This window comes from Onychostoma macrolepis, chromosome 18, assembly GCF_012432095.1.
Source record: "Onychostoma macrolepis isolate SWU-2019 chromosome 18, ASM1243209v1, whole genome shotgun sequence".
Lineage (NCBI taxonomy): Eukaryota > Metazoa > Chordata > Actinopteri > Cypriniformes > Cyprinidae > Onychostoma > Onychostoma macrolepis.
Genome location: NC_081172.1, coordinates 11914496 through 11931982, shown reverse-complemented (window position 1 = coordinate 11931982; position 17487 = coordinate 11914496). Strand labels below are relative to the sequence as shown.

At 37.2% G+C, this 17487-nt stretch overlaps 1 protein-coding gene across 5 annotated transcripts in view; it reads right to left on the bottom strand.

Annotated features, from left to right (window-relative positions):
- iqch (IQ motif containing H) overlaps window positions 1–17487 on the bottom strand; it is a 29995-nt gene that overhangs the window by 9684 nt on the left and 2824 nt on the right. For 4 of the 5 annotated variants that reach the window (XM_058750702.1, XM_058750703.1, XM_058750705.1 and 1 more), the window contains exons 6-15: window positions 16489–16603; window positions 13604–13705; window positions 12974–13161; window positions 11817–12368; window positions 10643–10709; window positions 10140–10223; window positions 9876–10054; window positions 5161–5433; window positions 4870–5064; window positions 85–205 (exon numbers count right to left, since the gene is read on the bottom strand). In XM_058750702.1, coding sequence (XP_058606685.1) covers window positions 85–205; window positions 4870–5064; window positions 5161–5433; window positions 9876–10054; window positions 10140–10223; window positions 10643–10709; window positions 11817–12368; window positions 12974–13161; window positions 13604–13705; window positions 16489–16603 — 1876 coding nt within the window. Of the gene's footprint in view, window positions 1–84; window positions 206–4869; window positions 5065–5160; window positions 5434–9875; window positions 10055–10139; window positions 10224–10642; window positions 10710–11816; window positions 12369–12973; window positions 13162–13603; window positions 13706–16488; window positions 16604–17156; window positions 17301–17487 lie in introns of those variants that run through there. The other variant, XM_058750706.1, reaches the window with a different exon arrangement.

The following is a 17487-nucleotide window of genomic DNA, read 5'->3' as shown; positions in this document are numbered from 1 at the left end:
GAGATGGATACAAATTAAAAGAGTACCAAGGAAGATCTGACAAGTAATTGGTTAGAGGTACTTTGCAAAATTGGTTGAAGCTACCTTCCCTGAGGAAGTGTTCTTGGAAACAGGTCCATGTGGCATAGCAGGATGTGCTGACCGGATGAGCATAAGAAGCCAGAAGATGAGGAACTTCCTCTAAGAACTTGATCATCACCGACTCCTGCATCAAAATGACAGATGAAAGCAAAGTCAGGCATAATGAAAATCCTCTAAGCTCCATAGAGCGACCTAAATAAAACTAATATCTTGACTTTTACGCTATAAAGCAATTTCTAAAGTGTCTGGGCCTGATGTAAAAAAATATATAAAGCACTACATAGTGTCGATACCCTTGATGAAGCAGTAACTACTGAAGTGTGTCTTAATTTGACATGCCTTACAAAAGCTCAGAAGGTATTTGTGTATGGGGGTGGTGGTTGGTGTTGATTGACAGCCCATTGCCACGGCATCACAGTAGTCCAATAGCTTTAACTGAAGGCAATAGTAACTGCACCTGTCCCCAATAACAACTGACACATGCTGGCAGATAAATACCCATGCAAGCCAATCGATCAGCAGATCAATCAGGGTCTGTTTCTGATCAATACAGGCCTTGTTTCTGTAACTAGAAAACACCATAATGGCTTTGACACTTAATTATGTTGTTAATTGCAATGTTTGACTTCCTGTGAGTGCCTCTTAAAACCTGTTGGTTAGTAAGAGAAAGAATTTCAGCTTAAGAACCTCTCAAAGCAGAGAAGAATGGACAGAGCACTTAGGGATTGCACGTAAGTGCATAGTTAGTACTTACAACTGCAATGTATAGAAAACAGTTTCTAACCAGGCAGAGCATAATAGGGGAAAGAATCTTTTTGGTGGGAAACTATTTAATAAAAGGCCCTTTTTTATTTAAGCGCATTTAACAAGTCAATAGGTCCTGTTTTACAACCTTGAGAAGATGTAAGGATGAATCCATTTTTGATCTCCATAAAGTCTTTATCCTTTTCAAGTACATTTATAATGTTCAAACAAAACTGACATCACTGAGGAAGTTGTCTCAAAACAGGGAGATGCTGTTGATATTCAAGTCATGAAACAGTCATCATCATATTCAAGTACCAGAAGAGCCAGGGTCAATCGCTGCGCAGTGATTTCACCCTCGACACAAGCCATAAAGCACACAATGGTGCGGCAAAAAGTGTAAGGAAACGGCCTTCGTTCCCCGCGAAAGAGCAGGCGCGCTCTGAGAATTTGCCAATGCACTTCACACGAACAGCGGGGAAGGAAGGAAAGCGAGAGGGAATAATTTTTGCCATTCTTTATTTGGACTTAAACTGCGAGCTGTACTGTGAGAGAGGATTCGGGCCTTGCTTGGCTTCCACATAAAGATGAGCTATTTGAAAATAGATAAATAAAATAGACGTCTCCTCTGTGCTTTGATTGCTGTTTGATCTCTATATTAGGAAGAGCGACACTGCAGTCACGAGCATAGCCAACAGCATACCTCCTAAGAGGGATATGGGGCTTTCCTTAAAGGGATAGTTCACCCTAAAACAAATATTCTGCCATCTTCATGCATTTGGAACACAAAAGTAGATATTTTGGAAAATGTCTTAGTGGGGTTTTTTTTCATGCAACAAAAGACCCCATTACATTTCTTTTTTTTTTATGGACAATAACAGGTATAAACCTTCTTTGAAATATATTGAAATATATTGTTTTGTGTGGTGTTGTTGTTGTTTTTTTGTAAGCCCTCTGATATACTATTCCTATACATCAGATATTATATATACCAAAAATCCTAAACAAATATGAAATGATGTTTTGAATAGATATTGTAATTTTGAATGAATATGGAGCTGTCCTTAAACGTATAGTTCACCTGAAAGCAAATAGTCTGCCATCCTCATCTTTTTGTTCAAAAGTAAAAGCAAAAGTAGATATTTAGAAAAATATTTAGTCTCAGTGTTGTTATTAATGTTTGTCTATAAAATAAAAGTCAGGTCCAGTGTTGTTTTGGACACCATTATCTTTTATTATATGGACAGAAAGTCTTCAAAAAAAAAATTATTTATTCATTTGTGTGTGTGTGTAAGCCATATACCTTTATGATATACCTTTCTAATACACCAGATGTTAGGCATACCAACAAATCCTGCACAAATATAAAGTAGTGATATCAGGTAAATCGACATTTTGAATGGGTTTGAGAATAAAGCCTGGTTATAATATGGACATATTTGCGGATTACTTCCCAAATGCAACATTAACCAAAGAGGAATACAGAAAGTGTCGTTACATTCAAAATCTAATAAAATAAACGTGGTACAACACGTAATCCCACATGCATTGAATAAAATAAGTAGCAGACAATCTGTCTATCTGTTGATGCTATTAGTATAATGCTCCCTCGTGTCTAATGACCCGTGTGCTGGCAGAACGTGCATGTTTGTAATGTGTAAAGTGTAGCGTGTACGAGTCCACCCAGCCGTTGAATAGAGTGAGATCCGCATGTCTTTAACCCATCTTCTTTGAATAGCTGTGAGGCCCGCCCCAGGCTGAAACACCCCTCGGGGTGTGGGCCTCCCAAACACATTGCAAAGAATCACACAGTCTTTTTTTACACTGCCTCTAGGTCTGTTTTCACACTTATCTCTGTAGCTGTTCCTCTGTAGGACCACATGGGTTCTGGTATTCTTCTTCCTGCATTAGAAAAGGCTCTTTATACAATCAATAATTAAACAATGTGCACATAGTAAATAGGGTAAATAGAGGGGGAGCTCAGCATAGGCCTGAGCTTGACATGGGGAAATTAAAGGATGCATTACAGCGAAAGACAGCTCCCTAGAGAGGCAAAACAGCATTTAAACTTCTATGACTTATAACTAAAGCCAAACGTAAAACTTAAGTGAAGCCTCTGAGCACTGATAATTGCAGTCTGATAATTACAAAATCATTATAATATTTTTTCTCAAAGGATAGTGGCCTACAAATGCACGTTTTAAAAATTTAATTGCAAATAGGCGTCATACATACTAATGTTTTGTACTTAAAGAACAAAAGGCAATATTTACCATTTATTACCCACTGCAATTAAAACATTAGGCTGATATATGAGTTCTAGAATATTTCCGCATTTGTTGTTGAATTTATTAGCTTAGAGTAATAAAGATAAAACGCAATGAACATAACATCAAGCAGATAAATAAAATGAATGACATGCAAATATGCAACCGCAAACGGAACCGTAATGAGGGGCGTTGCAGAACGGCAAAATTACCACTAAAAGAGTGGATACAGATCTGTAGAAAATGAATGACATGCTGAAATAACCTCTTTGCTCTCCATTCTGTTAGCAGAGCTTTCCATTGATTAAAAAGGTTGAAGAGGTAGAATAAAGGCCCGTACTGGCTTCCATATGGCCCAGAAGCCCTAAGGGTGCAGGCCAGCTCATCAGGCCCCAACTCCCTTTCCTCTCACTGGGACCCCAGCTGGTGAAGAGCCCCCCATTTAAAGCTCCTTCACCGCCATCACCATAATGGAGCTTGGCTGGGCCTCAACCGCTTACCTCTGTAATTAACAGCACCAATGCCACCACAATTACAGCCCCAGATTCCTCTCTCGGCCTCAGTGTGAATTAGGGACTGAGCTAATAGCTTGGAGGTAGGACACGCGGCCTCCTCTTGCCCCTGGGATAGAAGGCTACAATAAGAGGCTGGAATAAAAAAAGCGAGGTCTGATTTTGCACACAGCCGCGTATGAGGATAACCCTGTAATTAGCTTACACAAAGCTCACGGTGTAATGGCAAAACACAGTATTTAAATCAAGGGCCAAATTGTAAGCATATGATGCAGGAGAGGGTTATGAACACGATTACAGGCGGGTACAACTGATGTGTTTTTAAAGCACACGACAGAGTGTTGAATACATCACATTTGAATTAGAATACATAAATATGCTACAATTCAAATGACTCATTATTAATTTCTCATGAATTTGAGTCATAAGCACTCTCTAGAGTCTAGACAAATCACGATGATGGCATCAAAGTTTGGCCTTGGTCATTAATGACAGGCTTGTCATTGAAACAAGGGTGCATTTTGTAAAGAATGTGAATATAAAAACCAGGCAAAGCGGAAATTCTAATGAACAGGGCTTGTGACTGAAGTGTAGCTGCATTTGCAAAATAAAAGAAATGGCACATTTCATTTCGCATTTAAAAACAAGCCACTTGATACTTCAGAATTGCTACTGTTGCACAACAGGCACTCACTAATGCAGACTGTGCATTTGAATGGTGTAACTGCACTAGGAACAAATCAGAACAAATTGTGTCAACAGATTTATTTTATTTGTTTTAAAAGCAAAATCTGTGTCATGTCCTCTACCTTACCAAAAGCTTTGGTTTTTGCAAAATGTTTAGTAATATCACCATTGTAATGTTTTATTAAACATTATGGTATTTTAGAACTTAAATAGTTCCACTTAAATTCAATTTCATGTAAAAAAAAAAAAAAAAAAATGTTTTATATATATATATATATATATATATATATATATATATATATATATGATGCATATAAATCATCCTGATTCTTATTAAAGTTAATATAACTAAATAGTTAAACAAAATTAAAATAAAAACATAGTTAAAATGTTACAAAAATATAATAAAAACATAACTACAATAAAAATAACAATACAAATAAAAATAATTCAAATGTGTCTTTTCTCCAATAAAATAAAATAAAATAAAATAATACATACTTGCTTACACACATACATAAATGAAAATAACTGAAGGTTATTTAAAGATAATTTATTTAAAACTAAAACAGTCCTACCTTTACTTGAGACTGTGATGTTCTCCACTGTTCAGGCCCGTAGCGGCTAAACTCCTGCTGTGCACATGGGCGGCATTTTAGATGGCATGCGTCACAATAGGCCGTTCCCCGTCCACCCACTTCACTATCTATCTTGAAGAGCCATCGCTGGACTTCCATGTGTTCTGTCATCAGCCGGGCCAGTCCTTCATAAAGCTGGAAGATAGACATATGAATCATATTCCATCTTTTTCTACATCATCAAATGTAAGTTTCGCATGAGGTGTTTAAACAGATGTCTGGCACACAGACCTGCTCCAGGGTGTATATATCCCACTTTCCTGGAGGCATGTCGACCCCTGCGCTACTGAAGATCCTTCTTCCCCCAGATTTAGTGCTGTATAGCTGGGTCACCGCAGGCTCTGTGCCCAAAAGTGGAACTTCGAGCTCATCTGCCACAGCCAGGTCATCAATATAGGTGATACTGCTGATCATGTAGGCCTGCTTCCCCTGGATCAAATTCTTGATGCGCTGTAGCGTTCGAGGACTGTACTTCAGGAGCGAAGCTAGACACATATTCCGGGTCTGAAAGAGGAATATAATACACTGAGTTAATGGTCAATTTGAAGAGCACAAAAGCTGCAGAATTAATGCTGTTGTTATGTTTCATAACATAATAAGCTGTAATAAAGAGAATACATAACAGAAATACATTTTTATTATGTATATTTCCCTCCCAAAGGTGAAATCTCAGCGGTCTTTGTGTACATAAATAACTGTCCTTTCCATTCCAGCTCTAAGGTCTTACCCCTCCCTTTGTCTATGGGTGTAATTTATGAACGTGCGCAAACACATTGGGCCCATTACGTGCAGCCGGAGGGGTCATGACCTCTCCTGTACTCCAACACGTTAAATTGATAAAGGAGAGTCAGGGGAGGGCCGTACACCTCTGTAGCCTCTTGTCTTTACTATGTGCTTAGTGATGGGCTCCGTGGGGAAAGCACTAATTACTCCACATCTGTATGTTTGATCCAAGCAGAATTGTCCCGTCTGTCATTGGCACGCCACGCTGGCAGCAACGGCTAACAGAGATTTATCCTGCTGACACGTCTGGCAGAGTTTACACACGGAGAGGAATCGACAGGGAAGAGGCAGCGCGTGCTGCTCGTACGCTATGCGGCAATAAATAACAGAGGCGCGTTGCTTGCATGTGCAGTCAGTTAGGCCTACAATAATAGAAGAAACAAATGTGCATATAGTGTAAAAAAAACTCTCCTTCCTTGCAAAATATATATTTTCAAGAATAGTTTACATTTGTGTTGTATTTTTCTATTAACCACTTGAATTGGGGTTTTAAGGTAACTGTTTTTTTTATCTATTAAAATAAGTAAATGAATGGATGAATCTGTTTCAGGTTTATACATCTAACAATGAGTAGGAAAAGATACACTAGTAAATATTATAAATAAATGTCATAAATAATAAGTAAATATTACAAATGTTTTAAAAAGTAAATATTTAAATAAATGATTTAGATTTTTATCATTTGTTTATAAAAGTCAATTATTTAATTCTGCAAACATTTTGCATTTATAATATTGTGAGTAATATTTTTTCTGATAAATTATGAGAAAAATCCATTAAAATAAGTTTGAATTGAACTGAACATCTGTTTCAGGTTTATACATCCAATGAGTAGAAAAAGATACACTAGTAAATATTATAAATACATGTTATAAATAATAAGTAAATATTACAAATAGAAAATGTTCTAATAGTATTTTTTTAATAAATTATTTAGACTTGTATCATTTATTTATATTAAATCCAATTATTTAAATCTGTAAACATTTTGCATTTATAATAATAGTAGTAATAATAATAATAATAATAATAATATGTTTAATTTATATAGCACCTTTCCCAGTCTCAAGGACGCTCTACAAGGTACACCAATACAACAATTACTCATTACAAAGAAACAAATTACAGTGGACATTGGACATTTCCCCTTTCTGTAACAAAACAATGCAGTTGCATTTAACACAGAATATGTAGTAAGGACATAGAAATAGAAAACAAATGGGACAAATACACAATGCAAATTAGTGATAGTGTTGATTAAACAAATATGTTTTAAGCTTTGATTTAAATTCACTGAAAGAGGTGACTGTTCTGAGTGCCAGGGGAAGCGAATTCCAAAGTTTGGGTGCTGTGACAGAAAAGGATCTGCCTCCCATTGAAGATAGGTGGAACATAGGCACACAAAGAAGTTCTGAACTAGAAGACCGGAGTGAGCGAGAAGGAATATAAGAAGAGAGTAGGTCAGAAAGATAGGAAGGAGGAAGACCTTTGAGTGCCTTAAAGGTGAGCAGAAGAATTTTGTATTGCACATGAATAGATACAGGCAACCAGTGAAGATTAAATAGAATAGGAGTGATGTGAGCAGATTTTTTTGTGGAAGTTAATAATCTGGAAGCAGAATTTTAAATGTACTGCAGACGAAAGATGGAGTGAGCTGGTAAGCCAGAGAAAAGAGCGTTACAATAGTCAAGGCGAGTGGTAATAAACGCATGCACTAATGATTCTGCATCTTTTCTACTGAGGAATGGATTAAGTGGTGCAATTCGACGTAGCTGAAAAAAAAGCAGCTTTGGAGAGTTTGCTGATGTAGTCATCCAAGGTCAGTGATGGGTCTAGAATGATACTTAAATTTGTAACAATAGCCGATGGAAATATAGAAATAGCATCAAGGTCAAAGCTAGAAACATCAGTTTTATTATTTATTAGAGATGGGGGACCAATTATTAAAATTTCCGTTTTACTCAAGTTCAAACTAAGAAAATTAGAGTGTAGCCAGTCCTTCAATTCACTGACACATGAAGATAAGGAGGCCATCGAATGGGTAGAATCTGGTTGACAAGCAGTATATATCTGGATGTCATCAGCAGTGGTACTTAAAACCATGGCGACTAATTATTTGACCAAGAGGCTGAATGTAGACGATGAATAGTAATAGTCCGAGAACTGAGCCCTGGGTAACACCCTGTTTGAGCGAGACAGTGGGAGATTTGGAATTGTGCAGTGAGATGTAGTATTGCCTATCTGTGAGATATGAGGAGAACCAGGATAATGCAGAACCTGAGATGCCAAACTCTACATGGCGAGAGAGTAATATCTTATGACAAACAGTATCAAAAGCTGAGCTGAGGTCAAGTAATAAAAGAATTGATAAACCACCTGAATCACCGGAAAGTAAGAGATCACTGACAACCTTTACTAGAGCAGTTTCCGTACTGTGCCGTACTGTGATACTCATGATATTAAATCAGCACTCTCTAATTGCTGATTTAATACAGAAATCGAATTCCTCTTCAAGCCGGCTAGACCCTGCCCCTACTTTTCTCCTGAAACACTGTACCCCTGTTATTTCTACCCCAATCTCACACCTCATCAACATGTCTTTCATTTCTTCCACTGTTCCTATCTCACTAAAGACTGCTGCTGTTACCCCTATTCTCAAAAAAACTAATCTGGATCCTGTAAATCTATCTAACTTCCGTCCAGTATTTAACCTGCCATTTTGTTGCCTCTCAGCTGCAGTCATTTCTAGCCCACAACAATCTCTTTGATATTTTTCAGTCTGGTTTTCGCTCATTTGTATAAAAAATTAGGGAAAAGACTGTTGCCTCTCAGCTGCAGTGATATTGATATTCATGAGCGAAAACCAGACTGAAAAATATCAAAGAGATTGTTGTGGGCTAGAAATGACTGCAGCTAAAAGGCAACAGTCTTTTCCCTAATTTTTGATACAAATGGCAGGTTAGACATTGGACGGAAGTTAGATAGATTTACAGGATCCAGATTAGTTTTTTTGAGAATAGGGGTAACAGCAGCAGTCTTGAGTGAGATAGGAACAGTGGAATAAATGAAAGACATGTTGATGAGGTGTGAGATTGGGGTAGAAATAACAGGGGTACAGTGTTTCAGGAGAAAAGTAGGGGCAGGGTCTAGCCGGCTTGAAGAGGAATTCGATTTCTGTATTAAATCAGCAATTAGAGAGTGCTGATTTAATATCATGAGTAATATTTGTCTGACAAATTATAAGGTTTTATACATAAAAAATATATAGTATTATTATAATAAATATTTACTGTAGCAATATTAGAATCGTTACAGTTTGGTCCCTGATATCAAAAAGTGTATATGTGACCCTGGACCACAAAACCACACAAGGGTCAATTTTTTTTTAAATTGAGATTTATACATCATCTGAAAGCTGAATAAATAAAGCTGTATGGTTTGTTAGAATAGGAAAATATTTGGTCGAGATACAACTATTTGAAAATCTGGAATCTGAGAGTGCAAAAATGAAGCAATGCATAGTACTAATCAAAAATTAAGTTATGATATATATATACAATAGGAAATTTACAAAATATCTTCATGGTACAGGATCTTTACTTAATATCCTAATGATTTTTGGCATAAAAGAAAAATCTATCATATTGCTACAAATATACCCATGCTACTTATGACTGGTTTTGTGGTCCAGGGTCACATATACTGACAATGTTTATATTTAGTTTTGAACACTATCAAATATTTCTTTTTAAAAATGCTAATAAATGATAATATAAAAAGTCTTCTTTATCTTCTTTGCATTTCTCTTCTTTCCTAGCTTGCTTCCTAATCTAACTGTCTAATAAACTTAGCATTGTAAATTACGAATATTGTTGCTCTGTGACATTTGCTTTTGTTCCTCTTTTGTAAGTGGTTTTGGATTTTTGGATTTCTGCTAAATGAGTAAATGTAAAAGTACAGATCCTTGCACTGAAAGCTAATCAATTATGGTAGGTCTGCACAGAGTGGTAAATATAGGTCACCTCTGTCGCCCTCTACAGGTGAGAAATAAGTGAAATTATTCTATGAAAATTGTTAACTAATTCATGTGCACCACTATATTTCAGAAATCACTTTGAGGGAAGACATCTACTGTAGGCGTGTGTGTATGTGGTGCACCATACTGAAAAATACTCCAGTGCTTCTGGCATGAGAATAGTGAAGCGTTTGGCACAGTGGGACTCAGGCGCAGAAGCGTCACCCAGCTCAATGGCTGTCTGCAGGCCCAGCAGATGAGTGTAGTACTGGAGAACATCCTCACCCAGGCGCACCGGAGACACATAGATGACCTCGACGTTCTCATCTATATGTAACACAAACAGTACTGTGTTTGCTTTCATGTGTCTGCTGTCAATCCAATTTGATCATGTCATGGTTCACACCCTCACCTCTGATATCACACAGTCTGCCCATCTGGGTATTCTGGAGAACATCAAATCCTCTGAGACTGAGCCTCTGATGTTGGGAATATCCTATTGAACAAATCAAAATGATTTGAAATGAGATTGAAATATTTTAACAATAAATTCAAGACTTTATTCTAAATGAGGAAACCTCAAAAAGACTGCTATAAACTAATCTCTATAATGAAATGATTAAATGCATGCAAACTAACAGAGCGAGGCAATAAAAACAATAGGGTTCAACTTCTTAATTATCTGAGCTCACACAGGCCTCTCCTCAGCCACCCCCAGTGCAAAAATCACACTCCATCTGCTGGTGATTACAATTCACACTCATCATCGTCCCCGATAGCCAGCGCAGGTCTCAATGACAAGTTTTCGGTAAATCAATTTTCTGTGTTTTCTGTAGGTGCACCCAAATACATGTATTTTTTCCCTTTAAAATATTATGTGACCAGAAGCCATCATAACAGATGGAAAGGAATTACCCAATGATGGCACATGGATGATCGTCCTTTTGGAGGAGGTGATGTGTTTCCAGTTGGCTGCCAGACTCTGAGAATCACAGACAGCAGAGAATAAAACAGAGTAAAAGTGATCGGTGACAGACAGCACCCAGCAGCACATGGATTTATCATGTTGTCGGCCCACCGATGGCAGCAAAGGGAGGAAATTATGCTTGTCTTTCTCCCTGGGTCTCATGGAGACAAACCAAGCATAAATCACATTAATTAAATCAGCTAAGTGCATACTTAGAAACATCTTCCCTCTATTAATTCAATTAGCAGGCTACATGAAGCTTTCTGCCAGGGGAAGATTAAGGCTTAATTAAAAGGATGTGAGTGTTTAAAGGGTGGAAACATACACAAGCTTGTGTCTGCTCTCACAGTGAGTGACGGTGAGGATAAATGAACATGTGGGCACTAATTAAGAGACATGCTAGTTTCATAAAGATGTTACAGGAATGACAGCACAGATGAAACATCTGTTCTGACAAATAGAAACTTAATCTAAACGTGAGCCTGTGCTATCACAATCACTCTTTGTATAAGCACCTCTGCATTGAAAGTTCAATTCTTTCCTGGGCTATATTGATAAATATATGTCCTATACAGGTGTGGTTTCACAGTTTTTTGTTAAACAGACTGATTTTATACAACATCTTATGATGCCACGGATTCATGATCAGCCATTCAAAAGCTGTGACCGAAGTTACTGTATTAAAGACCTGGTCATTCCAAGAAAAATAATAATTATAAAGTTTTAAAAAAATCAATCTAAATAACAAGGAGACAGCATGGTTGTGTGGTTTTATATAACATTTCAAATTAATATACTGTAACCATTTAGACACTATATTGCCAGTTACTTTGTCTGAAGTGTGAATCCAGTGAACACTTTACTATCCGCAAGGCCATGGAAGTGACACAACAAGACAGCTGTATTATTAGTTTATAATGCACACATTCTTACTACATAGAACATATTTCACATGTCGTGAAGTTTGTTCCTCATCAATTGTAGTATCTAATGTATAGACTGACAGTCTGGAATGCAAACAATGAAAAGTTAAACTGTTAAGTCAATGCTCTTGGAACACTGCTCAACAAATCAGATTCAAGGACCAGAACTAACTGTTATATAAATGTGTATTTTATTCACCTCTGCCCTGATGCGATAGTTTTCCAGTTGGCGGATACGTGAGGCCTGTAGACTCTTCTTCAAATGGCCCAGTTTGGCACGTTTCAGCAGAGACATGGCAATAACTTGTGCCGCCCATTTGGGCCTGAGTTGGAGCAGGTAGGCGGTACGGGCAGAGTAACGCCTCCAGCAGGTCTGGATGCACACAGCCGCTGCCTGATGCCTCTCGATGCCTTTGTAGCGCTGGCCAGGCTGACACATCAGGTCCCATACCTCATCTCTGTTCTCCAGCACCGAGAGCAGCTTCTCCACATGGGTGCGCCGGCCCCTGCCGTCTCTCCAGTCGAGCTCACCGCTCTGCACGCACGCTGCCAGACGCTCCCCACACACCCGCGCCAGTGGCACTGCAAAGTCCAATAGCATCCGCTGCAGCTGGTCCAAAGCCTCTACCATTGCACCCCAGTAGAGACAGTATTGCTTTTTAAACCTACAGTAGTCAGGATCTTCTGGGTCAATCTGACCCTCAGCTATGGAGAAAGGATATTTGCTGACAGCAGCTGGCACTGGAATGCTCTAAGAAGAGAGAAATACATATTATAATAAAGGCAAAAGGCTGTTGCAATCATTTAACGGGATAGTCCATTCAAAAATTGTAATTCTGGTTTAGTGTCCCATAATGGGACCAAAGCTGTTTAATCACCAACATTCTTCAAAATTTCTATTTTGAGACCATACAGGTATGGAATGACATGAGTAAATGATGATGGAATTTTCATTTTCGGGTGAACTATCCCTTTAAAAAAGTTTAATGGCTGATACCCCCTCCATTTTTTCCTTGAAAACTGTTTTAGTAATATAAATAAACAAACAATAAAGTTTACTTAAAGCGAATAGAAAGTAAGTATAAAAGCTTTTATTTTTTGCAATGTCAAAATCATTACCTATATCTGCTCTAAAGCTATTCCTGACACATTTTACATTACATCAGGGGTAAAAGTTCACTTTACACAGAAAAATAAAATTGATTATCAGTCAGTTCTAGAGCTCTCGTGACCAGATTATTACAAACGGAAAACACAGACTGTCCAAATCATCCAAAATGTTACCTCAGCAAGCAGAACACACTATATATCCTTGTCATATATAACTTTATGTATGTCAGTATAAATAAATAATACCTGCAGGTTAAGAGGAGTGAGTCGGGCTATCCCACGATTCAGTACTCCATTGTCAGAGCTTGCAGAAGCAGCTGAAGGAGGGGGTGTGTGAATGGTCCTGGATGATGGACTCTCGGTTCCTGATCTTCCAAGAGCCATTTCATCTCTGCTCACATCCATCTCGAGTTTTGAAGCCCTTTCTGTCTCATCTATAATCATATAAGAAGTATACTACAGTCAAAGACTGTACAATATACATAACCGAAGAAAACAATATATGTAATATATGTAATATTTGTCCAGTTATTTGATTGACATTTTGTATCCGAAGTGCACCACCATTTTAGACTGTATTAATGATTATTTATGATACTGATATATATTTTAAAAAGGTATTAAATACAGTATATTCCTGACACTTAAAATATCACAGACAGCATAAAATTATCTGCTGAAAATGAAGTGTTAATTGAACAAAAAAGCAATACTTGAGGCTTTTTTCCATAGTAATTCCGTTTACTCCCTCTATGTATGTAGACTGTTGGGATTCAATACACAGCAAAAAGCAGAATTTTTGGATACATACAAATTGACTTTCTAACTTTAAATGTAGGCCGCAAATGTGTAATGACATTGTGGAAATAGACTGACCTGTCTTACTTTGGCCACTGTCCTCTCTCTGGAGCACATGGACAGCTTTGGGCTGTACTGGGGTTTGCACTGAAGAGAGGTCAGCTGCTGAGGGTAGCAGCCCTAAAATGCAAAAAAGAAAAAAAAAAATTATAAATAAATAATCTTATTACAATCTGTGGGGAGGATCTGTACACAAAATTACAGCATATTCATTAACACAAAAAGAGGGCACAAACAAACAAATGCATTTATGCAAACATATGCATTTACAGTACACTACTGTTTAAAAAGTTTGGCTTCAGCAAAATTTTTTTTGGGGGGGGGGTAATTTTATTCAGCAAAATAACATTAAATGAAAGTAAACATTCATAAGGTTACAAAATATTTCTATTTCAAATGTGGTTCCTTTCATCAAAGAATCATGCAAAGAAAATGTGTCACAATTGCCACAAAAATATTAAGCAGCATTATTAAGCAATATTATACAGCAATATTAAGCAACTGTTTTAACACTGAAAATAATAAGAAATATCTCTTGAGCACCAAATCAGAATATACAAATGATTTCTTTTTTTTCTTTTTTTTATACTTATTTTTATTAACCATTTTCGTCTTGCAAAACATGCACAGATACAGTGTCTTGATTCGTACATAAAAAAAAATTTGTAGCATATCTACATTTTACAGCATGATCAGAAAAATAAAGAGAAGAAACAAGAAAGGTTAAAAAAAATAATAATATTATTAATAATAATAAAATACACCACTATAATGACACCCACAAAACCAATGAACACAGAACGTCAGCCTTGGATGGAATTAAAATCTTAAAGAACGACAAAGAGTTAACCAGCCAAATCACCAGCTATTCCAACAACAACAACAAAAAAAACATTAAAAAAAAAAAAAAATAGTTAAAATTCTCATATCTCACTCAGCTCTTTCATTAAGGGTTTCCATTGCTCAACAAACAGACTCATTCTGAGTCTTAAACTGTGCGTTATTTTTTCCATCTCATAGATTTCTCTCACTGTCTGTAAGCATTCCTCAAAAGTCGGTGGCCGTTTCTGAAGCCATTTAATTGTAATATTTTTCTTTGCTGCAGCTAGGAGTATTCGTAGGAGGTATCTTCTCTTCTCACTTTTTATTAAATCACCCAAGATAGCTATTAAAGGGTCTCTGGGTAAATTAACTTGAAAAATGTTATTAATGAAACCAAATACATTTGTCCAGAAAGGAAATAGAATAGGGCATTCCCAAAAGATGTGTGTATGCGTTGCTACTTGTTCTCCACACTCCCTCCAAGAAGTACTGGATTGACTTGAATTAAATTTGGCTACAATTTGAGGCGTTCGAAAAAAACGATTAGTCACCTTCCAATGGTATTCTCTCCAGATTCTACTACATGTTATTCTATGTGTATCTGCATGTATTTCAGCCCAATTCTTGTCAGATATCACTAGCTTGAGCTCCTTCTCCCATTTTAACTTTATATAATGTGTGTGGTCTTTCTTCATGTCCTCCAGAGCCCTGTAAATACAACTAACTGGCCTAAGGATCTTGTTACCATTCTGAACATTAATCAACAAAGTCTCAATTGCTGATGGGGAAGTTTTTAACATTTTCCAATTTGGGTGTTTAAAAAGGAAACTTTGAATCTGGAGATACCTATAAAAATTGTTCAAACATTTTAAGTGAATCCCCTTCAAATAATTGGTGGACATACTGCAATTGCTTTAGTGCCCAAACTTTGAAGCCTGAATCCATTTTCAAGGGAGTAAAGTTCTTTATCTGTGTTATATTTGTTAACAAAGAAAGCCCCCTAGGAAGACTGTAAATCTTTTGGACCTCTCTCCATACCAAACAAGTAACCTCTGACCATTTTCCCAGTTTATACATACTTATCTTCTTTTCTTCATTAAATGGGAAAGCTGCTAGTGAGTAAGGGTTGGAATTACATTTTTCAATTTCCAACCACCTAGTCCCCACAGAGTCGGACAACCAAACTACCATGGCTCGCAACTGTGATGCTATTCAGTAGTTCTTAAAGTTCGGCAACGCCCAGCCTCCATGAGATTTACATAACTGCAATGTTTTGTACCTGACTCTGGGACGCCTCCCTTGCCAGATGAATCTAGAAATCAGCTTATCTAGACAAGAGAACATGGATAACGGAGGGGACAATGGAAGGGTCTGGAAAAGGAATAAGAGCCGTGGTAATACATTCATTCTAACAGCTTCTATTCTCCCAGTTAAAGAAAAAGGTAGTATATTCCATCTCCTTAAATCTGAATAAATTTTTTTCTAATAACTTTGTGAAATTACCGTCATAGAATTTATTCAGATCAGAAGGTATAACCACACCCAGATAATTAATCCCCTCTTTAGGCCATCTGAAAGAGGAGGAGGACTTTATCTGTGTTGTAATAAGCTAGAGCTTCCCAACATTGATTTTATAACCTGAATGTTTACCAAATTGGTTAATACATTCCATTAGTGTGGGGACAGAGTGTAATGGATCAGAAATGTATACAATTATGTCATCTGCGTATAATGACACTTTATGTATCTCTCTTCCTACTCTTATTTCCTGAATGTCTGGGTTGCTCCTAATTATCTCAGCCAATGGACAAATGATTTCTGAAGGATCATGTGACGCTGAAGACTGGATTAATGACTGCTGATAATGAAAATATATTAAAATAGAAGTTATTTTACATTTTAATAATATTTCACAATGCTACTGTTTTTACTGCATTTTTGATCAAATAAATTCAGCCTTGGTGTACATAAGAGGCTGTCAAAAACATTCAACAATCTTATAGACTCAAAACTCTTGAACAGTAGTGTATATAATGCATAAAGAAATACTGTATCAGTTGTAAAAAAAAAGAGGCTTATACCTGCATTCGTGTCTCTACATTCGGGTGGTGGTTTGGGGTGTAGGTGTTTAGGCAGACCTTCACGTGCTGCAGCGAAACTCAAAGTGGGACCAGTGACAAATCTTTGAGTCCCAACCTAGAAAAACCAAGGCAAACAAATGTTATGTTTTCATTACATAAATCCACACTATATTCTTTCTAACCACTATGGTTCAACTAAGCCAGAATATAGTTATTTTAAAGAGCTGCTTCACCCATAATTAAAATGGTGTCATTTATTTTATTGTACTTCATACGTTTAATTCATAATTTTAGATTCACATTGACTGTAGCATTGAAATCTCAGTTGAGTGATTTAAATATGTGCATATTCAAGTTTGATGTGAAAGAGAAACATGGTCACCATCTGCTTTCATCAACAAGGAAAATGTTATTTTCGTTTTTGGGAGAACTATCCCTTTAAGCTTGAACTAAGTAATGGGCCTTTCTAAAAAGGCAATAAAACATTGTCCAAACAGGAATTACTGAGCCCCGAATGATAGCTCTGTGGTCAAAGGTCAGAGGTATTGAAAGTGACAGAACAAAGGGTATTAACCTACTGCCCCGTCTTACTGGGCCAAAAAGACCTGCCTGCAGGCTCTAAAGCCACCATTTACCCTATACTAGAAGAAGAGAGAGAGGGAATATACTTCGCTCAATAACTTGCTCACGGAGAATGCTATTAGCTTCGGGTCACTGATCAGATTTTTCCCTCCAAACAAAACTTTGTTGTAAAAGGCTGGGAGACGACTATCCATTAATCAGGCTGGTGGCAGCTTGTAGATGTCAAGAAATATGGTTTCTCTTTCTCTCGGTTCCGTTGGCTATAGCGAACCACAAGTGCATGCACATTTGTGAGAGAGAGCGCGGTGATGTTGTGTGATTACAACCAACAGATTTTCCGCATTCATTAAAACAAAGCTGGAGCTAAAATACAGGCAGTTAATGACATTGTAAACTGGCCAATAAGCCCCCTTCCCT